Here is a 25,634-nt window from a genome sequence, read left to right as displayed (position 1 = left end):
GATATATATATGCCTTACTGTTAAATTGTACACCTGAAACTTAACTGGATTTCATTAACCAATGTCACAAAACAAAAATAACTAAAAATAAATTCAAAATTTTTTTTTCTATAAAAGAAAAACATAGCTTAACTCAGCAACGCACAAAGAACTAATACTTGCTAACACAATTATTATTAATGATCTTCCTGTTCATTGGATGGCAAATAAAAAAGCATGGGTATTTTTTAGGATTGGTTTTACAAATATTTTGCTGTAGAAGCTGAAAATTATATGAAGGAAAAATGTCTTCCTTTTAAAGTACTTTTACTTTTAGATAATGCACATGGTCATCCAAATATAAAAGCTGTGTATTTGCCACTAAATACAACTTCCTTAATTCAGCCTCTAGATCAAGGCATTATTTCCATCTTTTAGATGAATTATATTAAATGGAGTTTTAATAATATTTTTAATAAATTTAAAGATAATGAATCACAATTACAGAAGCCTATAGTAAATACACAATTTTATGTTATATCAGGAATATTGCTTTACAACAAATGAACAGGACATACAGAGCTTCAGAGACATGAACAATGGACTAGTGGTTACCAGAGGGTAGGGAGTGGGGGAGGAGGGGAGAGGTAGAAGGAAGGGGTAAATGGGATCAAATATAGGAGGATAGAGGGAGAGTGAAGTGGGTAAAGGTGATCAAATATATGGTAGCTGAAAGAAACTGGACTCTGGGTGGTATTCACACAGCAGAAATTATAGATGTCAAGTTATAATGTATACCTGAAAATTATATAATTGTACTAACCAATGTTACCCCAATAAACTTAATTTAAAAAAAAGTTAAAAAAAAAAAAGAATATTGCTTTAGCTTTGAGTGATATAAAGCCATCAACTTTAAATGCTTGCTGGAAAGCAGCATGGCCAGAAGCAGTTGTACCAGGGAATATGGTTCCAACAATTGAAGAGGGATTAACTGGCATTATTAATTTACTAAATACATTTCAAGAAGAAGGCTTTGGCAGTTCGAATGTAGATGATATTAACGAATTACTGGTTGATTACAAATTAACTGATAATGAATTAATTTACTTAATATCTGAAGCCCATCCTGCCAATGAATACGGCAGTGACCTTGCGCCAGTTTCATTCACTGCAGAATTAAAGCTTTTTCAGTTGTCCAAGAAACTGGAAAATACAATTCTAGATAGTGATCCAAATATCCAGTGAGCTTTAAAATTTTGAAAAAGATTTTAAACAGAAACATAAATAAGAAACTGAAGTTGTACTTCCAAATATTTTGAGTGAATAAGGTAATAATTACTTTGTGCCAATTAAAAAGAGAAGATTGATTGCTTTAGATTATGGTACAAACGCCGCTAGCGAATAAAATTTGTTTTGGTTTTTCTGAATTTTCATTAACATTTTTTATTCAAATATGTGAAATAAACATTTTTATGACTTATATCACCTATTTAGTATTTTTGTACTGGTGGACTCTTTACATGTTTTTTTTCTGCATCAAAAAAAGATGTGTGGAACTGACAGTCTGCATAAATTGAGGGATGGGTGTATTTGTCTTTTTGTGACTGACATATTACACTTAGCATATTTTCCACAAGGTTCATCCATGTTCTGTCGTATGTCAGAGTTTCTTTCCTTTCAAAGTTGAATAATCTTTTGCATATATGTACCACATTTTGCTTTATTCATTTATCTGTTGATGGACAGTTGGGTTTCTTTTACTCTTTAGCTGTTGTAAATAATGCTGCTATGAATATGGGTGTACAAATATCTCTTCAAGACCCTGCTTTCACTTCTTTTGAATATACACCCAGAAGTGGAGTGCTACATCACATGTTCATTCTGTGTTTAATTTTTTGAAGAACTGCTGTACTGTTTTTCATAGCAACTATACCATTTTACAGTCTCAACCACCAACGAAGGTTCCAATTTCTCTATATCCTTGATAATTTTTTTCTCTATCATAGTTTTGTATTTTCATTATGATAAGTTACTTGGTGTTTGGCTTTTTTTGTTTATCTACTTGGGACTGATTATTGTCAGATAAACCATGTACTGATTATTGTCTGATAGTTATATTAGAGGAAAAGTGAGAGGATATTCAGATATAATTTTTTTTTTTGGTCTAATGTGAAGTTCTAGACTACACTCACTGTCCAATAAAACTTTCTGAAATGATGGAAATGGTTTGTAAGTGTGTTGTTTAATACAGAAACCACTAGCCACTTCTAATAGCCACCTGTGGCAGGTATGTATATACCATATTGGACAGCATAGAAAATAATGAGAGCCTATTTGTTCATGTTTGGAGTTTTCTGGATAAACATTAGGGATACTTGTGTTTAAGTTATAAAATTTATTTAATTTCTCATTTTGTTTAACCATGTACTTTACTATGGAGTGCATTACTCTCAAATATGGGCACTAATAAGTTTTAGGTCAACCAATAATACATAAGGAATTATTTTATACTAACTCATTCAGGTAACAGGCTGGAAAGTTTTTGTGATTAAAAAATTATGGCTGTAATAATAATTTATTGTTAATTGAATTATTAGCTGAATCTACTTAGAAAGAGAATAGTTACCTAATATAACTAAATTCTTGTATAGGCTTATTTTTTTTTTTAAACATTGTCACATATAACCTCAATTCATTTTTTAAAAAGTATATGGTCATAGTGGTTTCTGAAGTTGAGTATTACTAGCTTAGGTTAGTCTGAATGGATAAAATAAATATACCGGTCAATCAAAGCGAGATAGGACCAGTGAGAAGAAAATAAAGTAGTTGTGTGGAAATTTGGTAGAAGCTTCCTGTGAGGCAGTAGGAGATGCTACATGGTTAAAGGGGCATTTAAGAAGCGTCCTGAATGTTGTCAGGGGGTTTTCTTAAGGAGTTATGAGGGGAAAGTGTTTTCAATAACATGAGCAATATTTTCAGAGTACAAAAATTAGAAAGTTCAGAATATTTTAAACACAGAGAAGGTTCAGTTTGTTGAAAGGGTGGGACAAGGAAATAGGCATAAGCATGAAATACAGGTTTGGGACCATTTATGACAATTCCTATAAGAAGAGTTTGAATTTAATAATGGTACGTGGAAGATTATTCACCTACCGTATGAGGTGACAGAATTTGAGAATGACTGTGATGACTGATAATTTTGTTTATAGCCTTTATCTGCTTTATATATTTGTTTCTCTATTTAAAAAATGAGATTCTCTTTGTAAGTCTTATTTGCCTTTTAAAGTTTATTCATCTTTGTATTGTCAGTGCATATGTGCCAAACAAACAAACAAACAAATAAATATTTTACTTGATGGGTAACTGAAACAGACCAGTTTGTAGAATGATGATGACAGCCACGATGACAACTAAGCAATAATAACTAACGTGTGTAGTAGTTACTAGGTGTTAGACACTGTGCCAAGTACTTTACATATAATAATCCATATAATTTTCAACAGAAAACTTTTAAGATAGGTGCTAATATTATTTTTCTTTTTACAGTTGTGAAAACTGTGACATAGAAGTTTAACAGCTTGTACAAACTAATATAGTTAGTAAAATAGGGCTGAATGTGAACCCATGTAATCTGGCTGTTGAGTCCATGCTTTTAACCACGATACTGTGCTGCTTAAGCTTGTTAGCCTGAACCAGATTAGAAATAATGAAGTCTGGACTGAGTTTAATAGTTAAAGGCATGGAAGAATATGGGAAATGATATTCAAGGTGCCAGTAGAAAAACGGCCTGGGATCTGGTGAGTAGTGATAGGCAAGGGACAAAAGGTACATTGTAGATGTGATGGATGGTTATAAGCTGTCTTAACTAGGAACATGGTACCATAAGTACAAGTACGAACTCATGGAAAAGCTGGTTTGTAAACATTATAAAAAGGAGGGGCAGATGAGTTTGATTTAAGTCACATAGGATTTAAGGTATGGTGGAATGGGAAATATTTAAAGCCAATTAGAAATGTGAATTTAGAATTTGAGATGATGGGTCAGGCAAGATGTTTATTGGTTTCAAATAAATGAAATTATTAATATTTTAAAAGCTTGCAAAATAAGATTGTATTGATAGTAAAGACCAGAAAAGTTGTCAGACTTAAGTGATAAGACTTTACGTGCACTGAGGTATTGGTGGCATATTAGATGTAACAAAAGGGAAAAACAATTTGTTTGAATCATATTCTACCCATTGCCTCCAAACAAGCTTTGTTTTCCTTTTTTTTTTTCCCTCCCTGAGGCAACCCTTGGTTGACCTCACAGACTGAAAGGACCATGTCAGTTTATAATCCCTTATTTTATTTTTTTATTATTTTTTACGCCTACAGCACCTGGTCTTCCTAGGTGGTCTCCCATCCAATTACTAACCAGGCCCAACTCTGCTTAGCTTCTGAGATCAGATGGGATTGGACTTGTACAGGGTAGCATGGCCATAGACAGAGTTTTGTTGTTGTTATTGTTTTTTAAACAAACAAAAAATACACATTACTCTGTTTACTCCAGTTACTCTGTCAACTAATGACCTTCTTGATCATTAGTGTCTTCAATTTTCTCTTTTCTTTCTTCCATCTCAATTCAAACCCAGCAATTAGTTTTGGCTTTATAATGAAACTAGACTTCCTTTGTCTTATATGACTCACACTGTATCTCTTGCTTTGGATACCTTTTACATTATGTTCTTATTTTTTTTTTCATTTTATTTTTATACTACTAGTTGTCATCAGTATATGTCTTATGCCAGGCTCTGTTGTGTCTCAAAGTTATCGCTATCTTTTGTACTTTACTGTTCTTCCCATGATGGCTAGTATGGTTTCTTGAATACAGCGAAACCATGTGAAATGCTTACATTTTTTTTTTCTGAACCCAGAGTTCGAAGTGTGGGGGTAATGGAATAAAGATAGTATTGTTGACAACTTTTAGGTAATTAAGAACTGATCTGAGAGAAATTCTGATTTTTAGGAGAAGGTTTAGTATTAAATATTGAAAATAGATATACTTGTTAATCAGGCAGAGAGAAGTTGTAATGAGCATTAAGTCAGTTATTGTTAATAAGCTGATACAAAGACCAAGTGGAATGCCAGAGTGGGTCACATAGAACCTCTGATACCTGAGAAGGTCAACAAGATGCTCAGCCTCCTTTTTGATGGTGGGGGTCTGAAGAGAGAGGTTTGACATTGTAAATCTCCTTACATGGTTCCCTGATTTCTTTGGGGGTTTTCAGCCAGCCCTGCTGGGAGAGGTGTGAGCATATCTGAGTGAGAGCTGTTGAGACTGATGCTACTGACTTAACAACTGATAGTGAAGGCTTTAGAAATCAGCTGAGAGACACATGTGTGAAATCGTAACTTGCCTACCAATGACAACATGGCAAGAGAATTCAGATTCTCCTGGGGAAGCATTAACAACTTGTATGATTGCAGGCCTTGCCACATACATATGAACTGACGTGGATCCTTAGGTGAGTGGTATGGCAAAGAAGGCATTGGTAGTGTCCAGGACTATCTACTAAGTGCCATCAGTCTGTATAATGGAATTAGTCTATAATTGCTGTGGCTATAACTAAACTCAGTTAATAATAATTCACTATAAGCCTCTGACTTCTGTTAACCTCTCTTCACTGCCCTTACAGGGCTTTTGCGTTTAGATATTTCATCTCTTACTATTCCTGGTACTTTTAAGTTCTTAATCAAGGTTGTGGTTTCCCTTTGAACTTCTGTAATCCTCTTCTGTTTCTGTTGGACCACCAAGGAAAAGAAAGTGATTTGGGGAGCAATTTGTATGTTCCATTAGAACCTCCTGATTGGTAGAATACCCTTTGGCACTTAGGGGTTTAGTAATGAGAAGCATACCACGCAAGGTTTTGCAAATCTTTTCTGTAAAGAACCAGATAATTAATCTTTTAGTCTTTGCAGACCTCATACACACTCTGTCAAATATTCTTCCTTTATTTTTTTTTACAACTCTTTAAATATTTGAAAATTATTGTTAGCTTGGGTGCTATAGTTTGCTGACTCTTGATATATCAATTACTGCTATACCTTAAGATGTTTAAGCAATAACAAAAATACAGATACTCACCGAAATGCCTGACCTACAAAGTCATGTTAGCTTTCTTACTCCACTGTAAATCCTGGTGCTTTTTTCTTCCATGGATTCAGGTAGGATAGTGATTAGGGTATCTCATTGTTACAGAGTCTTACAAATTTGTGTCTCTCTTCTCTCCAGATTCTCCAGCATACTTGGGTAGGTGCATACCATTGATTGATTCCTCCCCAGTGTCAAGGAACCCTCATCCCTATCTCCAGTCATTTTTCTTAAAGCAACCGAGATGGCCCTAAAGGGTGAGGAGGCTGAGAAAGTTGAGGATTGTGGGAGTAGAGAATGGCTCTACACCATTAAGTATGCCTTTGCATTTTACTTTCAGTTTGGCTGCTTGTGGGTCAACCAAATTTTTCATGTTTTCAGCACTCATAATGCTCTATATTGTGACGTCCTTTTGGGTGATGCCATTTATTTCAGCCCTGGGAACTCTTTGGCTCAGGAGTCAGTTTGCATCTCTGGCTGACTGAATCTTGGCTTACAGAGCGGGGACCTGTTTTGGAGACCTTTCCTTAATCTGGGACATCTACTAACTCCATTACTCAGATAATGTCTCAAATTTTCACCCAGTTTCAATTAGGTGCTAGTTTCTTAAGGGCTGGGAGAAGTTTTCAGGGGGGCAGTGGTGATTGCGAGAATTCATCTAGATTTCTCATTTTACCATGGATCACCATTATCACACTATAAATGCTTTTATTAGTATTGTCAACCCAGTCTGGGGCATTAAGAGCCTATGTCTTAGGGTCTCCACTATAATTTCCTATGGGAGTTGGTCTGTCTCTGGGAAATATCCCTGAGAGGACCAAAGCTGCCATATAATAACCAGGAGCCACTGTAAAAAACAAACAAACAAAAAAACTTCTGCTGACATCTTTTACTATCATCTCCAAATGAATTTGAAATTGGCAGTATAGACTTCTGGTGTCGAACAGTAAGACAGCCCAGCTGTTGCCATTCTTCATTCACATGCCGTGTATGCCCCACCTCCTCGTTTCCCAAGCAAACAGGAGTTCTTAGATTTACCTGATTTATGTCCATAGTGGTTGCTTTTAGTTTCCCTCCTTTCATGTTCAGTATAGAAGAGCATCTTTGTAATTTATCTGAAAAGGCTTGTGACCTTCTGTCCATTGAAGATGAATCCTTGTACTGGTTGTTGTTATTGTGAGGTGGAACTGAAGCCAAATGCCAGATTAGTGGGAAGTCCTCCATGGAGGAGGTTTAGCATCACCATAACATCCTTTGGGCAGCCCTCTTTGAGTGTACAGTAAGTACTTACCTAACGCTGTCTATAGGTTTTGTGACTTTAAGTAAAACGATGTGTAATGAAAACCGTTTTTACAATAGGCTAATTGATATAAATGAGTTAAATTTGTATAGCATCTCATCAATGTTGTAACGAAACAACATTGAATGAAACAGCATTATTTGAGGACCTGCTGTATTTTGCAGTACTTAGCCTGCCACTGACCAGGGCTTCCGCATGGTCAGGCAGTAAAACGAAGGACCGCTTACTGCTGAATGGACCGTAAGATATACTCACTATGTTTGTTACCCATTCCCATAGATTTCCCTCAAGTCCCAGTAATTGGCGTGGAAGGCCCTTATCTTTCCTTTGCAGTAAGCCACATTTCTAACGGCATCATGTTCTCATCACCGAACTGTCAAGAACTATGAAAGCGGTCTATGTATGTGGTAACTAGTTTGGAAACAGAATTCTGAGTTAGAGATGAAGGATAGTTTACTACTTACAGCAATAATAGTATCCAGAGTATCAGTATTTTTGCACCAATTCCCAAGACCCAGTTTTCGTAGGTAAACCAGAGAGGACCAGATGTCATCTGCATATACAGTCTGTTGCATTGCAGTAGAGGAACCCTGAGTTTAGGGCACCTGAATCTTTTGTCATGGGCTATCTTTTGCATTTTAGGCAGACACTGTGATAGTCCAGAACCATGGCCAAGTCATGGCCTCACTCACAAGACAGACAGAAATAGTAGAGACATAGCATTGTCTCCCAACACATAACAATACTCAGATTGTGTGTGGTTTAATACAGTATTTTTTATTCACAGCTAAGTCCAAAACAGGTGTTGTTTATTGTTAGGTGGCTTTCTTTCATGAAACAGGAACTTAGATACTTTCCATCTTGTGACTCAGCCTTCTTTTCAGTGTTGCCTGTGGCTTCCAGGCTCATTTGCATTAATCTCTGGAAGAGGAAGAAACATGGACACTAAATAGTTGGGGCTATTAAGAACCAGCCTTAGAGCGGACATACATTATTTTTCTTTCAGATTACATTTGGCTAGAATCCAGTTAAATGGCCACACCTAACTGAAAGGGAAACTGGGAAATGTCTAGTTATAGTTCAAGTAAGAAAAAGAAATGTATTTGGTGAGCAGCTAGCTAGCTGAATGTCTCTACCTTATTTAAGTTCATTTTTTTTGTTAAGCCATGTAATTACAAAAAATTCAAACAAGGCAGAGTATTTTTTAAAATGCAAGTTAAATTTTTAAGACCTACTCCAGAATCTACTATCTAGAAATAGCCATCATTACTACTGAGTAAACATTCCAGATGTCTTTTATATACAAAGATAAAAAGGATGGTTTGAGTGATAAAAATTACCTTGTTAAAATGATATAATACTATTAATTTAAAAAATATTGAAGTCAGATTTGCTTGGCTATATAGAAGAAAAAGAAAATGAAGTAAAATACATAGATTTATTGAACTTGAGTAAAATTTTCTTACCACAAGACTTATTACTTCCTTAAAAACATTTAAGTTTAATAATAGAAATTGCAGAGCAAACAAAAAGCATTGAGAAGATTGTCTTTCCAGTTTATATGATTTTAGCTGTAACAATATTGCGAAAGCAATAGGAAATTTATTGTTTTGCATAAGAAGTTCAGAGGCTAGGCTTTTCAGAGATTGATTAATTTACCAATAGCTAGTTCAATAGTGGTAGGACATTGTTGTCTCTTTTTTTGTGGTTCTCTGGGCTTTTCTAGGCTTTGTTGCCAGGTCTCTGCAGTTGTTCCAAGGGCAAGACCTAAATTGTAAGCATCTAAAGGCAGGAAGGGAGTACCTTTTTAAGAGAGAGAACAGAAAAGTTCTCTTCCTGTTTTATTATCCTGACCTAAATCTATCCCAGACCTAAAGCAGTCAATGTCTAAGGAGAATAGATTTATATTAATTGACTTAGATACACCCATGTTTACCTATGGGCTGGAGTATGGGACCACTTTTATGAGGATATGAGAAGGTGATTAGACAGAACCAGAGACTTGTCTACAAGGAAGGGATTTATGTTAATTACAGATGTTTTGGTAGCAAACTATTATGTTTTCTCTTAACTACATGCCTCGAAATCTATATTGTGCTCCTGCTTTGAAAGGCTAATAGTTTCCCTGTGCTCCTCTCATTCATTCCCGTCTATCCAATTTGTTTTTAAAGACATGTTGTGTTTTTCCGGTCTGTGACATTATCTTGTGTAAACATAATCCTCAGAGTTATGTAGATATTTGTTCTGTATTTAATTTTAGTTTGTTAGATGGTCATTGTCACTACCAATCCTTTTACCACACCCTCTCCACTAAGTTCTTTATATCATCTCCTAAACTGGCTCAGTTTTATTGTCAAGTATCTTTTTCCCGTAAGTTCTTAGGACCTGTATTCTCTGAATTTTTTCATAATGGAAAGTTTCCTTCTTGGCTTGATTTTTGAACTATATCTCGGCTGTATATGATATCATTGTATCACACTTTCCCAACCCTAAAATTTAAACAATGGGCTGGAATATTGCTGTGAAGAGGACTAAAGGCAACCCACCCGCACCACAACCCTGATACACATTTTTCTTTGTTTTACTGCAATAAGTCTTGCTGTTAAACATTTTATAACAATTTTTCAAAATGTTGTTTTTCAGTTTTTGTTTTGTGGGCATTTACATTTGTATAAATCTGTTCCCTATTCATCGGATTCTCTATTTTTGGGACACAAGTTATCCTTATGATTGATTATCTTTGTTTTTTTGTAGCATTAGTTCCTCTCTAACTGCTTTAATGTCTACTGTTTTTCATTTGTATCTCTGTAATTATTTCATGTGTTTCTTTTAACAGTATTTTTATTTTTAACAATGTATATTCTTTTCCTTGCTGTTTCTATTTTATTTACTGATTCTGTTTTAGCTTTCAAATTACTTTGGTTTTGCATTCCCTGAGTTGCTTTTTTCTGTTTAACTTTTTTTTTTTTTCCTGTTTATCATCTCATTCTTGAGCTTTGTTTGAACTTACGTTCAGATTAAATTTTAGCATGGGCAGTTTTGAGAAATATCTTTATGCTGAGTTATTTTTACTCCTAGGTTGAGATTTCTGGTTATCTTATACATGTTATGCTCTTTATTTTGTTTATTTTTGAGTTATAGTCTCTGCCATACAATCTTTTGTCATCTTGCTCATGCTTAGGAGGCTTTTTTTAGACATTGGCTCTACTATAAAATAGGTAATGTTTTGAATAAACTTGTGTGGGGGAGGAAGAAACTTTCCTCTGCTCTCAAGGTTCTTTCAGCTGGTCTAATAATCAAATGTTTATGAGACAGATTAGCAAGAGAAAATAAGCAAGTTTAATACATACTTAGGTATGTGAACCCCTTATGAGAGAGTCAGAGACCCCACATGAATGAGAAGTTCAGAGATAGAAAGAAAAAATGGTTATAAAAGACATTCAGAGCTAGGGATGAGGTAAGATTCCCTAGGATCTTCAGAGAGCTATTGCTTGATGATAGAGAAAATGTTTAGTAAACAGAAGAATACCCTGCCCTATAGATAGGTTAAAAGAGTTATCTCTGATAATCTCTTATTATGGGCAAGGCCCCTAATTTAAATTACTCTAGGTAGTAAAGGCAAGGGCAGAAGTTTCTCTTGAGCCCTTGGCTAAAGTTGCCTTTAGCACAAAACTGCTCACATACAGCAAAGGCATATCTTGGAGTGACTTGTTCTTAACCCCCACACTTGCTCCATCGCCTCCCGCCCCCTCCTCCTCCCTCTTGCCCCCCGCCTCCCGTTCGGATTTTTCACTTTGTTTTTACGCTTAAAAAGGTTTTCTTTCCTTAAAGTTAAATATTTTAAAAATGTTTTCTTTCAGCTTTTTAGATTATTTTAATTTTTATTTAACTCTTTAAAATAATCCATCTGGATTTTATTTTGTATAGATCCTTTTTCCCAAATTACTAATCAGTTTTTCTAGTACCATTATTAAGTAATTTCAGTCTTTCCTTGCTGATTTGGAATCTCTTCATTATCATATGCTAAATATTGATATATAATTGAGTCTTTTCCTGGAATTTTATTTTTTTCTATTCATCTTTTAAAATCAGTCTCTCTCTCTCTAGCGATTGTCATTAAACTGCTTTGATTCATATTTTACAGACCCATAATATGGACATAACGTATTCGTAGTCTTTTCCCCAGAATATTTATAATCCTCACCTCAAGATACATTTCTTGATATATCACACAGAATCAGAGTTCTGTATTATTCCATGATGACGTACATATACTTAGATTCTCACACGCGTGCATGTGCATACGCTGCCTTTTACTCTCATGTGCTTGCCAAGTTTTTAGAATTTGTTTACCTTGTTTTCAGAGTCATTCACTATTAAATCCTCTCAGTTCTTGTACACTTTAAGAGTAAAGTCCAGTATGGGAAATAGAATATGAAGAAAGATAGAAAAGCTTTTTTATTATTTTTATGGGAGAAAAGTATTGATATAGAATGTATAGACCAGGATCATTTGAACTCCATATTTATAAATTAGATTGTATAATTATATTTGGTATTTTTGTATATACAAAAAAAAGCTAATATGTGTTACTTTTAATTTTTACGTTCTTTAACCCCCGTGACCCAGTTGTGAATTCTAGTCTTATTTTGGTTATCTGCTCTTGCTTGATAAACTGCCCCATAACTTTTAGTGGCTTAGAACAGGCAGAGTTCAGCAGGCACAATTCATCTTTCTTCTACATGATATCAGCTGGATTTATTCATGTAGCTACATTCAGCTGGTGGTTGGCTGCATGGTCCAAGGTCATCTTATTCACACGTCTGGGCTGAGATGGTGCTGAGTACCTCATGGCTGGGGTACCTCAGGTCTTCTCCACAGGGCCTAGTTCTCCATTTGACTTACCAGGAGAGTATGAACCCATCTTTACATGGTGGCTGGGACCTAAGAATGCAAAGGTGGAAACCGTGTAGGACTTCTTAAAGCACTTCTGCTACATTGCATGGCCAGAGCAAGTCCCAAGGCTAACCTAGGTTAATGGAAGTGGAGAAGAGGACATCTAATGATGGGAGGAAGAATGACATCCTATTACAAAGAAATGGAGGTGTGATTCCTTGGTGGTCATTATTATGATCTGTGACAATTAAGATAACTTTAGAATAAGACAGTTTACTTGAAAAGTCTGAATAAAAGCTGTTATTGAGGTGTCTTACCTTCTCTGTTGCTAAAGTGTTAACATTGCAGTCAAAAAATGTCTTATGTAATTACATCAGGAATTAAAGGCCAAAAGTAGCAGTACTTGGATATTGTAGTAAAATATCTACCCTTAATGTTTTATGCTTCTTATTGTACTAGTATGTAATCACTTTTAGGGCAGGGCCAGGGATATTAATCTTTCATGTCTTGAATAGATTAAGCGCTCCGAATGGTTAGTTTTAAGTACTATGAGAAAAAAAAATAAATTGAATTTACTCTTTAAATAGTAAACTTCACACCCAATTCTAATTCTTACCTACTGATTCAAACAGTTGAGAACAATTTGATTAAAATTTTATGACATTAAATAAAATTGGGCTCCTAATATGTAATTAATTTCTCATTTAATTGAATTCCTTCATAAAGTCATTTCATCAGTTTTAGGACTTCGAAGCAATGCAGCACACCATAACTTTAAATTATTTTTGTTAATGACAATGAAAATCATTCAGTAATCATTCTGAGTAAACCTAGGAGAGAGTTTCTTGTCCTGGTTTCTAGTTTGTGGGCCATAGGATTTAATGCGTGTTGTTGGAGAATCTGACACTATTTTGATGTGATAGTGCGTGTCAAAGTGTTATGTAAATTTTAAAGTACTGTTTATATAATGTACACAAAAGTATTTTGTGTTTAATGAGAAAAAATATGTAGTTTGCCAGATATAAATGTAGCAAATAATTACAGGCTTCAGTTGTTTATATATTATGTTGTTCAAGGATTAGGGAGCTGAAATCACTTTAAAATAACATACTAGTATTACTATATATTTCTGTAAGTATATGACTAGTATTGTCTTACATAAAATAATATGATAAGTGATTTTGGTTATTTCTTGACTGTTAACATTTTAAATTACTGAACACAATTATAAAAGAATCTCATCTTTATTGTGTGTGTGTTATGATTTAAATTGGTTTTTACGTCTGTTCCTTTTTAGAAATATAAAGAAAAGGACAAACACAAACAAAAACACAAAAAACAACCAGAACCATCACCTGCATTGGTTCCTTCCTTGACTGTTACTACAGAAAAAGTAAGTTTTAAGTGCTATATTTCGTTTTCTATAATAACCAATTATGTTCTGAGTTTTATCGTTAAGTATTTTATTCCCAGTGCCCTGGTTCCCTCTCACTCTTCAGCCCTCTCTGACCCTCCATCAAGCACTTTGACATTCCCATTTCTAGGCCCTCAATCTACCTTCTGTTTAGTCTATACTTGTTTCTGAAGAATGTTAAGTAAAAATAACCAGTGGGACACATCTTTGAGGTTAGAATTTGGACTGTGGAGTAGGTTAAGACAGGTTAACTAACCTCTTTGTAAGTCAATTTCATCATCCATAAACTGGGGGAAATAATTATTGGAATTGAATGAGATAATACATGTAAAGCAATTAGAACAATGTCTGGGACAGAGTAAGCAAGGGTTGTGGGGTGGGGTGCAGTTGGAAATGAGGCCAGGTGAGGGGCCAGTCATATAGGACTGTGTAAGCTAGTGGCAGGACTTTGTTTTCAGTTTGAGTGAAAAGTGACCCGTTGGAGGTTCTGAATGGAGACAGAATGGAACAGGGTCTGACTTAGGTTTTGCGAGGGCCTCTCTCTGGCTGCTGCCTTGTGGGTAGACTGCAGAGAGTCAAGAATGACAGCAGGGAGGCATTAAGAAGTTATTGCAACAATGCAGAGAAAGATGGGGGTGACATGGGGCTGGTAAGAGGTGATTGTACTCTGAATGAATACATTTTAATGTGTTTTTTAAATTGATAGAGAAGTATAAATTTGAGAAATTAAACCTGTCTTTCCCCTTTCTTATTTTTACTTTGTTTTATGCTTAGAAAAGTCTTTCCTTAAAGTTAGATAAAGATTTTCAAAATGTTTTCTTCCACCTTAGATTTTTAAAATTTTTATTTAACTCTTTAAAATAATCCATCTGGATTTTGCTTTATTTTGTATAAATACTTTTCCCCAAATCACTTACCAGTTTTTCTAGTATCATTAAATAATTCCAGTCTTTCCTTGCTGATTTGGAATGCCTTCATTATCATATGCTAAATATTTATATATAATTGAGTCTTTTCCTGGAATTTCCTTTTGTTCTACTCATCTATTAAAATCAGCCTCTCTTTAGTGATTGTCATTAGACTGCTTTGATTCATATTTTACAGGCTAATAATATGAACATTATTTATAGTCCATTCCCCTGGACATTTATAATCCTCATCTCAAGATACGTTTCTTGATGTATCCCACAGAACCAGAGTTTTGTATTATTCCATGATGACGTACATATACTTAGATTCTCACACGTGTGCATGTGCATATGTTGCCTTTTACTCTCATGTGCTTTCCAAGTTTCAGAATCTGATCGGCCTTTACTCTTCGTTCTTTCCCTATATTACTCAGCAACACACCACATTTGAATGCTAACCCTTAAAAATATTTTTTAGTAAACTTAATTTTTAAGGAAACACACACAAAATAACCTTATGACAATACAGGTATTGAAAAGTTGATTATGTCAATGGAATGTTACTTAGCCATAAGAAAAGATGAAATACTACCATTTGTGACAACATAGATGGATCTTGAGATATGCTAAGTGAAATAAGTTAGACAGAAAAAGTTGAGAACCCTGTGATTTTACTCATTTGGGTTATAAAACTTAGAGCCACAAATGAACAATCAAAAACTCAGACACAGGCAACAGTTTAGTGGTTACTAGAGGGAAAGAGGAGAACGGGGAGGTAGATAAGGGAAAAGGGGGTCAAATATATGGTGATGGAAGGAGATTTGACTTTGGGTGGTAAATGCACAGGGCGATATACAGATGATATACTGCAGAATTGTACACTTGAAACCTATATAATTTATTAGCCAATATTACCCCAATAAATTTAATTTAAAAAATTGATTATAGTAAATACAGTAGACCTTTTATTAAGCTTTCTTGAGGTACAGTTAACATACAGTAAGTTGTAGATATTTAAAGTAGAAAATTTGATAAATTTATGAAACCATTACCAGAATCACTAGGGAAGGTTTCTTTGTGACTGGGTATAACCCCCTTCTTGTCTTTTTACTCATACCCCTGCCCAGGCAATTACTCTTCTGCTTTCTGTCATAGTAAATTGATTTGAATTTTTTAGATTTTTAAAAATGGAAGCATAAAATATTTATACTTTTTATCTGACTTCTTTCTCTCAGCTTAATCATTTTGAGAGAGTTCATCCCTTTTTATTGCTACTGTTCTATTGTGCGGACATATCATAATTTGTTTATCCATTTAATAACTGTTGGACATTCAGGTTCTATTTCGGGTCTATTGTAAATAAAGCTGCTAGAACATTGTACAAATCTTTGTGTGGACATACACTTTTATTTCTCTTGCATAAGTACTAAGGAATAGAATAGCTGGGTCACATGGTAGGTGTGCCCTTAATTTTTTAAGACACTGTCAGACTATTTTTAAAGTGATTGGACCATTTAAGAATTCTACCAGCCGTATACAAGAGTTCGTGTTTCTCTACGTTCTTGGTATGATCAGTTGATATTATTTTAGTCTAGTGGGCATGTAGTTGGTTTCTCATTGTGGTTCCAATTTGCATTTTCTTAATGACACATTTATGTTGAACATTTTTCCATATGCATATTTGCTATTTCTCTATTTTTCTTTGGAAAGTGTCTGTTCAGACCTGTCCACCTCCTGCCCTTTTTTTATTGGCTTGTTTTCTTATTATTAAGTTTTGTGAGACATTATATATTCTGGATACAAATCTTTTATCAGATATGTTATTTGCAGATATGTTCGCCACTCAGTGGCTTAAGCAGACATTCTTAATTATGTTCAGTTTGTGGTTTTTTAAAATGTTTTCTTCCAGTAGTTTCATATTTCTATGTTTTACATTTCGGTCTATGATCCATTTTAAGTTAATTTTTGCATATGATGTGAGTTATACATCAAAGTCCTCTTGAATATAAATATCCAGTTTTCCAGAGCCATTTGTGAAACACTGTTCTTCACAGATTTGCTTTTACCCCCATTTGTTGAAAACCATTTGACCATATTTGTATGGGTCTACTCCTAGACTTTATTCTGTTCCATTGATCTGTTTTTCTGCCCACACTATCTTAATTACTATAGCTTTATAATAACCCTTTAGATCAGATATTGTCCATCTCTGTATCTTGTACAATCATTTTGGCTATTCTGGGTTCTTCGCATTTTATGTGAATTTGAGAATCAGATTGTCATTTTGTAGAAATAAGTCTGCTAGTATTTTGATTTGAACTGCATTCAGTATACAGGTCATTGGTCGGGGGAGAGTTGACTAGTCTTCTGATCCATAAACATAGTTTATCTCTTGATTTATTTGTCTTTATCTCAGCAATGAGCCTGCAGGTTTTATATATCTTTTTTCAACTTTGCCTCTGAATATCCGATGTTGTTGATACTGTTTTTTGAATGTCATTTTATGATTGTGCCTTACTACTATATAGAAATACATTTTTGTAGCTTTGTGTGTTGATCTGGTACTCTGGTCACCTTACTGAACATTTCTTATTTCTAGTAGCTTATTGATTCCATAGGATTTTCTTCATAGACAATCATGCCAACTATGAACTAGGCAATTTTACTTCATCCTTTTAAATCCGGGTTCTTTTTATTACCTATTTTATTACCAACACTCTCAGTGCAGTGATGAATGGAAGTGGTCAGAGTGAGCATCTTTGCTTTGTTCTTGATCTTCAGGGGTAATGTATTTAATCTTTTAACATTACCCATGATATTGAGGAGGTTTCCTTCTATTCCTGAGAGTTTTTATTAGCCTTGGGTATTAAATTTTTCAAATATTTTCCTATATATTTTTATATAAATATATTTTCCTATATATTTTTATATATTTTATATAAATATTTTTATATAATATAAATATAAATTTTTATATAAATATAAATATAAATATATATTTTTCTTTTTTAATCTGTTACTATGATGAAGTACGTTGGTTGATTTTCCAATTGTTAAACCAGACTTTCATTCCTGGGATAAATCCTACTTGTTATTGATGCATTACTATTTTTAGATATAGTTGAATTTAAATTTTTGAAATTAAAAAGGAATTTTTGCATCTGTATTTATGAGGGATATTGGCCTGTAGTTTTCTTTTCCTAGAATGCCTTTGTTTGGTTTTAGTGTCAAAAGTAATGCTGGTCTCATAGAATGAGCTGCAAGCATTCACTCTTATTCACTTTTCTGTAAGTTTGTCTAAATTTGGTATTACTAATGTGTGATAGAATTTACTTCTAAAGTTATCTGTGCCTAGATTTTTTTTTTTATGGGAAGGGTTTTAAACTATAATTCCATTTCTTTAATATAGGGCTGTTCAGGTTATCTGTTTTTTGAATGAGCTTGGGCAATTTGTATCTTTTCTCTTTTTTCCTAATTAGGCTGTCTAGAGGTTTATGAATTTTATCAATCTTCTTAAATTATTAGCTCTTTGTCTTATTGATTTTTCTCTACTGTTTTTGTGTTTTGTATTTTGTATTTTAATGATTTCTGCTCTCATTTTATTTTTCCCTTTTTACTACTTTGGGTTTTCTTTATAGTCCTTTTTCTAATTTCTTAAGGTATAAGATGATGAAATTTATTTTAACCCTTTTTTTCCTACTATAGACAATTAATAAAACTAAGAAACTTTAATTTTTAGAAGTTATAGATTCACAGCTAGATTGAGTAGGTAGTTCAGAGATGTCCTGTATACCACATCCTCATACACTCACCGTCTCCCCACTATCAGCATCCCATGCTATTTTACATTTTACATTTAGATCTGTGATCCATTTTGACTTAATTTTTTTGAAGGGTGTAAGTTCTTTGTCTGGGTTCATGTTTTTGCATGTGAACATCTAGTTCTAACACCGTTTGTTGAAAAGCCTTTCTTCCGTTGCATTGCTTTTGCGCCTTTGTTAAAGATCAGATGACTATATTTATGTGGGTCTGTTTCTGGGCTCTCTTTTCTGTTCCATTAACCTGTTTGTCCTTTTGCCATTACTACACTGTCTTATTTACTGTAGCTTATACTAAGTCTAAAGTCGAGCAATGTCAGTACTCTAACTATATTCTTGTCTTTCAATATTGTGTTAGCTATGTTGGATCCTTTGTCTCCATATAAACTTTAGAGTCAGTTTGTCAATGTCCACAAAATAATTTGCTGGAATTTTGATTAAGATTGTACTGAATCTGTAGATGAAGTTTGGAGGAACTGACTTCTTCATGATATTGTCTTCCTATCTATATGAAGTTGGAATATCTCTCCATTTATTTAGTTCTTCCCTGATTTTATTCATCACTTTTGTTTTCCTCAGATAGACCTTATCCATATTCTGTTGGATTTGAAACTAAGTAATTATAAAGGGTGCTGTGTACATGGTATTGTGTTTTTAATTTCAAATTTCTGCAACCTTGATGTAATAGCTTGTTTCCAGAGTGTTTTTGTTAATAATTTTTTGGATTTTCCGCATAGACCGTGTCATTTGTGAAAAAAGACAAGTTTAATTTGCTCCTTCCTAAACAGTATATGTTTATTTCTTTGTTTTATTACATAAGTTCGGACTTCCAGTATGATGTTGAAAAGAAGTGTTGAGAAAGAGGAGACATCCATGCTTCGTTCCTGATAGTGGGAAACCTCATTCTCACCATTAAGTATGATGTTAGCTGTAAGGTTTTTTGTGCATACAGTCAGCCTTCTGTACCCAGAGTTCCACATCTGTGGATTCAACTAACTAGATCAAAAATATTTGGGAAAAGTTAGGTTGTTGCTGACGTGTACTATCTAGTTAGTCCTGTGATGGTCGAATCTACTGAACGTGGTACAGACTTTTTTCTTGTCATTATTCCTTAAATAATATAGCGTAACAACTATTTACATAGCATTTACATTGTATTAGGTATTGTAAGTAATCTAGAGATGATTTAAAGTATTTGGGAGGATATGCATACATTATATGCAAATACTACAGCATTTATGTAAGAGACTTGAGCATCCTTGGATTTTGGTATTCATGGGGGTCTTGGAACCAATCCCCTGTGGATACTGGGGATGACTGTATACTTTATCAGGTTGAGCAAGTTCCCCCTCTGTTTCTACTTTACTGAGAGTTTTTATTGTGAATCGGTGTTGGAGTTTGTCAAATGCTTTTTCTGCATCTGTTGATAAAATGTGTAGTTTTTCTTCTTTATCTTGTTGATGTGATGGATTACATTAATTGATTTTCAAATGCTGACCCAACCTTGCATTCCTGAGATAAATAGCACTTGGTTGTGACATATAATTCTTTTTATATTGTTGGATTTGATTTGCTAATATTTTGTAGAGGATTTTTGCATCTGTTTCATGAGAGAGATTGTTCTATAGTTTTTTTTTTCTTGTAATGTTTTCATTTTGATATCAGAGTAATACTGGCCTCATGGAAAGAGTTACAAAATATTCCTTCTGCTTATACCATCTGAAAGAGATTGTAGAGCATTAGTATGATTTCTTTTCATAAAAGTTTGATAGAATTCACCAGTGAACCCATCTGGTTCTGGTGCTTTCTGTCTTTCGGGGGTTATAAATTATTCAGTTTTTAAAAATAGATATATGCCTATTCAGATCGTTTCTTGAGTGAGTTTTGGTAGCTTGTGTCTTTCAAGCTACTAAATTGGTCCATTCATCTAGATGTCTAAATTTGTAGGCCTAGAGTTGTTAATAATATTCCTTGATTATTCTTTTAATGTCCAGGGGATCTGTAGTTATATCCTCTTTTTCTGATATCAGTAATTCATGTACTTTCTTTAATATTTAATTGTCCTCGCTAGAGGTTTATCAGTCTTAGTTATTGTCTCAAAGAACCAGCTTTTGGCTCTGTTGATTTCCTATTTCCGTTTCATTGATTTCTGCCTTAATTTTTATTATTTCTTTTCTTCTGATTATTTTGGTTTAATTTCTTTTTAGTTTCTAGTTTCCTAAAGAGGAAGTGTACATTATTGATTTCAGGTTTTTCTTCTTTTCTAACACATGCTTTCAATGCTACACATTTCCGTCTAAGCCCTGCTTTTGCTGCATCCCCCAAATTTTAATAAGTCGTATTTTCATTGTCACTTAGTTAATAATATTTTAAAGTTTCTCTTGAGCTTTCTTCTTTGACTCATGTAATGCAAAAGTGTGTTGCTTAATCTCCAGGCATTCTGGGATTTTCTAGCTATCTTCCTGGTAGTTCAATTTGGCTTATTTCACTTAGCATGATTCTCGTGAGGTCCATCCATATTGTCGCAAATGGCAGTTTTTCATCTCTTCTTATGGCTGAGTAATATTTCATTATATGTACCACAGCTTCTTTACCTAGTCATCTATCTTATGACACTTCTATTGCTTCCATGTCCTGGCCACCGTGCTGCTATGAACATCGGTGTGCAAATACCTTTACGGATATGAGTTTTCAAGTCTTTGGGGTAAATACCCAGTAGAGGGATTGCTGGATCATATGGTAGATCAATTCTTAGTTCTTTGATTAACCCTATACTGTTTTCCATAGCGGCTGTACCAATTTGCAGTCCCACCAGCAGTGTATGAGGGTTCCTTTTTTCTCCACATCTTCTCCAACATTTGTTATTACTTGTCCTGTTGATTATAGCTCTTCTAACAGGTGTGAGATGGCATCTCATTATGGTTTTGATTTGCATTTCCCTAATAGCTAGTGACATTGAGCATCTTTTCATATATTTGTTGGCCATTTGTATGTCTTCTTGGGAGAAGTGTCTGTTCAGGCCCTCTGTCCATTTTTTGATTGGATTGTTTTTGTTTTTTATCTTTGTTGTTGAGTTATATGAGTTCTTTGTATATTTTGGCTATGAGGCTGTTATTGGAGACGTTGCTTGCAAATATATTTTCCCATTCAGATGGTTGTCTCTTTACCTTATGAATAGTTTCTTTTGCTGTGCAGAAGCTTTTTAGTTTGATGTCGTCCCATTCACTTAGTTTAGCTTTTACTTCCCTTGCCTTTGAGGTCAGAGTCATAAAATCCTCTTTTAAGTCCAAGATCCCTGTGTTTAGTTGCTGTGTTTTCTACTATGCAATTTATTGTTTCAGGTCTTATATCCAAGTCCTTAATCCATTTTGAGTTAATTTTGGTGTGTGGTGATAGACAATAGGCTAGGTTCATTCTTTGGCAGGTGCTTTTCAGTTTTCCCAGCACATTCGTTGAAGAGGCTTTCCTTTCTCCACTGTGTATTTGGCTCTTTTGTTGAAAATTATTTGCCCATATAAACATATGTTTACTTCTGGACTCTTCATTCTCTTCCACTGGTCTGTGTATCTGTTTTTCTGCCAAGAGCATGCCATTTTGATTATTATTGCTTTGTAGTATAATTTGAAGTCTGACAGAGTGTTGCTTCCAGCCTTGTTCTTTTTTCTCAGGATGCCTTTGGCAGTTCGGGATCATTTGCGCTTCTATACAAATCTGATGATTTTTTGTTCTATTTCTTTAAAAAATGCCAATGGGATTTCGATGGGAATTTGCAGTGTATATTTACAGCTAATTAAAGTCCACTTTCAAATAACAGTGTACTGCTTTATGGTACAATTAAATAATTATGTACCATGATTAAATAATATTTCTTTTTCCTCCCTCCCATTCCTTCTTGTTAATGCTATCATTCATTTCTCTCATATGTAAATATACATAAGCATATATATGCATGTCTTTATACTCAGATACGTTGTTACTATTATTATGTTGAATAGACGTCAATTAAGTATAAGAAAAATCAGGGTTTTTATTTTAAGTTCATTGTTACATTCTTATGTTCTTCATTTCTTTATGTAAATCCATGTTTCTGACTGTATCATTTCTCTTCTGCCTATAGAACTTCTTTTCACATTCCTTGTAAGCCAGGTCTACTGAGAACAAATTCCCTCCATTTTTGTTTCTATGAGAAAGTCTAAGGCTTTCCCTTTTGAAGGATAATTTTGCAGTGTACAGAATTCTAGGTTTTGGTTCCCCCCCCCCCCCTCAACAGTTTTAAATATGTCACATCACTCTCTTCTTGCTTGCATTGTTTCTAAGAAGTCAGGTGTAGTTTTCTTTGTTTAAGACTTTTTTCCCCTTAGGCTTCTTCGAGGACTTTAAAACAATTTTTTTTTTCAGGATGTTTTTCTTGTCTTTCTTTTTCTGCAGTTTGAATATGATATGCCTAGGTGTAGTTTTTTTTTATTTGTTTGTTTGTTTTGCATTTATCTTTCTTGGTATTCTCAGAACTTCCTTGATCTGTGCTTTGGTTTCCGACATTAATTTGGGGTTAATTTAGTCATTATTGCTTCAAATACTGCATTTCTTCCTTTTTCTTCTGGTATTTACATTGCACCTTTGTTACACCTTTTATAATTGTCCTCTGTTCCTTGAATGTAGTGTTCTATGTTCCTTGAATGTAGTGTTCTGTGTTTTTCAGTCTTTTTTTCTCTTTGCTTTTCGTTTTTGGAAGTTTCTGTTTTTCATTATGGTGCTTTATGGTACATACCCAAGCTCTGAGTTGGGTATGTCTCTACCCCAGGTGTTTTAGGCTCTGATATTACCGTAGCAGGTTATGGTCTGGTAAAATAGTTTATCCTGTGGGCAGGCCTTGTTAAGAAGAACTGACTACCTTGGCAGAAGCATGAGTGGACTTTTTCTGTTGATATTCACTGTGAAGACCTGGTAAAGTTCCTGGAGGTGAACTCAAAGAAGTCTGAGGGCTCTCCTGTAAAAATTCCTAAGTTTTTAGCTCTCAAATTTGTCCACATTAAGCCTTTAGCAATTTTTCAATTGCACTTGAGGTTTTTCTACTCTGACACTGGTTCCCATGGAGATTACTGCTGGGATATATTATGATTTTCTACTATATCCATCTGCCTATCTTTCCGATTTGAGGGCTGTTTGCCCTATGATCTTACTGCTGTTCAGTTTTCAGTTTGTTCAGCCTTTTACTTGTTCAACCAGAATCCAGAATTGCTAATATAGGCATTTAATGCTGTAAACTTTGTTGTAACACCACTTAGGAATTTTGATATGTTGTATTTTCATTTTCATTTTGTTGAACAATATCTTGTGATTTCCTCTGGATTTCTTCTTTGACTCATAGATTACTTAGAAGTGTGTTACTTACTCTTAAAACATTTTAGGGTTTTTCACATATCTTTTTGTTATGATTTCTAATTTAATATCTTTGTATTATATAATTACTTTTTAATTTTTTGAGATTTAAAAAATGACACAATATGGATTATCTTGTTTAATGTTCTTTGTGCTCTTCAAAAGACTTTTTTTTTTTTGCTCTCATATGGAGTTTTTCTGTAAATGTAAGTTAAGTCAGCTTAATTGCTATTTTTAAGTTCTCTGTATCCTTACTGACTTTGTTTTGTCTCCTTGTTCAGTTGGTTATTGAGAAGTGGTTATGGGCCTTTCTTACTGTAGTTATGGGTTTTGCTATTTTCCCATTTTCTGTATTCCGTCAGTTTTTTGCTTTATTTATTTTGAAGGTCTCATAAGGTGTGGAAACATTTAGGATTTTTATATCCTCTTTGATGAATAGATCTCTTTATCTTGATAATATTCCTTTTCTCTCTCAAATCTACTTTGATATTACTATTGTGAATTCAGCTTTCTTTTGATTATTGTTAGCTTTATATTTTTTTCCCATACTTTTACTTTTAATAGCATCGTATCTTTTATTTAAAATGGGTATCTTTTAGGCAGCGTGCAGTCTTGAGTTTACTGTTTTAATGTTATATCTCTGCCTTATAATGGGATGTTTAGGTAATTTACATATACTGTGATTATTGACATGATTGTATTTAAATCTATCATTTGCTAATCCTTTTTATTAGTCCATTTTTCTTTTTTCCTTTTATTCATTGAATAATTTTTGTGTTTCTTTTTCAGCTGATTAGTAATAACTTTTTATTATTTTATTGGCTGTTTTAGGATTTATAGTATACATCTTCAATTTGTCAGTCTGCCTTCAAGTGATGTTACACCATTTTCAGATATTGTATAAGAACTTTGTAGCTATATACTTCCATTACTGGTTTTTGTGTTATTTTTGTGATATTTTAATTTTTTTCATATTTTCTAAACCTTACAATTATTATTTTTGTTCTAAATCATCAGTTATGAAGAGATTTAAATAATTAAAAAGCCTGTATTTACCCATGTAAACACTATTTCTAGTCCTCTTCATTACTTAGTATAGTTCCACATTTTCTTTTTTTGTTTTCCTTCTGCCTAGATGACAATCTTTGACATTTATTGGGGTGTTGATTTGCTGGTAATTAGTTCTTCTAGCTTTTTTATCTGAAGAGCAATTATTTTGCTTTTGTTTTTTAAAAGATAGTTTAGCTCACAATGGAATTCTAGGTTAATAGTTTGTTTTCTTTAGTACTTTAAAGATTTTACTCTTCTGTTTTCTAGCTTGCAGTTTCCTTGAGAAATCTGTTTTCATATTTTTCTTTAACACGTAAGGCATTTTTTTAAAAAAATTTATTTCAACCCCCTGGCAGCTTTTATCATTTTCTCTTTATTGTTGTTTTTTAGTGATAAGCATTTTGATTATGATGGACATTCATGGAGTTTTCTTCAGGCTTTTTATGTTTAGGGTTAGTTGTTAAATATAGGTTTATAGTTTTCATCGAATTTTTCTGCTGTTATTTCTTTTAATAACTCTTCTTTTGGATACTCCAATAACATGTGAATTAGACTGCTTAACATTGTCCCATAGCTCACTGCTCCTGCCCCCCTGAAGTTGTCTTTCTGTGTTTCATGTTTGACACATCATTTCAATGCTGTGTTTTTAGAATTGCTCTAGTGAAAAATTAGTGGCTTTTATGGGATATTTGACTTGTACACCATGTTGGTGGAAAGCACAGCCATTGGTTATTTCCTTTCCCTCTGCCTTCTTCCCAATA

General features: G+C 33.9%; 1 protein-coding gene and 1 pseudogene across 21 annotated transcripts in view; one reads left to right on the top strand and one right to left on the bottom strand.

The window, feature by feature from the left end:
- MLLT10 (MLLT10 histone lysine methyltransferase DOT1L cofactor) overlaps nucleotides 1–25,634 on the top strand; it is a 195,259-nt gene that overhangs the window by 105,268 nt on the left and 64,357 nt on the right. For all 21 annotated transcript variants that reach the window (XR_001594389.2, XM_016124434.2, XM_016124521.2 and 18 more), the window contains one exon: nucleotides 13,602–13,697. Coding sequence is in view for 20 of the 21 variants with exons in the window: in XM_016124434.2 (XP_015979920.1) it covers nucleotides 13,602–13,697 (96 nt within the window). In the remaining variant the exon portion in view is untranslated. The remainder of the gene's footprint in view (nucleotides 1–13,601; nucleotides 13,698–25,634) is intronic.
- On the bottom strand, nucleotides 4,344–4,462 carry LOC118609041 (annotated as a pseudogene).

This window comes from Rousettus aegyptiacus, unplaced genomic scaffold (assembly GCF_014176215.1).
Source record: "Rousettus aegyptiacus isolate mRouAeg1 unplaced genomic scaffold, mRouAeg1.p scaffold_m13_p_10, whole genome shotgun sequence".
NCBI classification, from domain to species: domain Eukaryota; kingdom Metazoa; phylum Chordata; class Mammalia; order Chiroptera; family Pteropodidae; genus Rousettus; species Rousettus aegyptiacus.
This window is presented reverse-complemented; position numbering and strand designations above follow the sequence as displayed.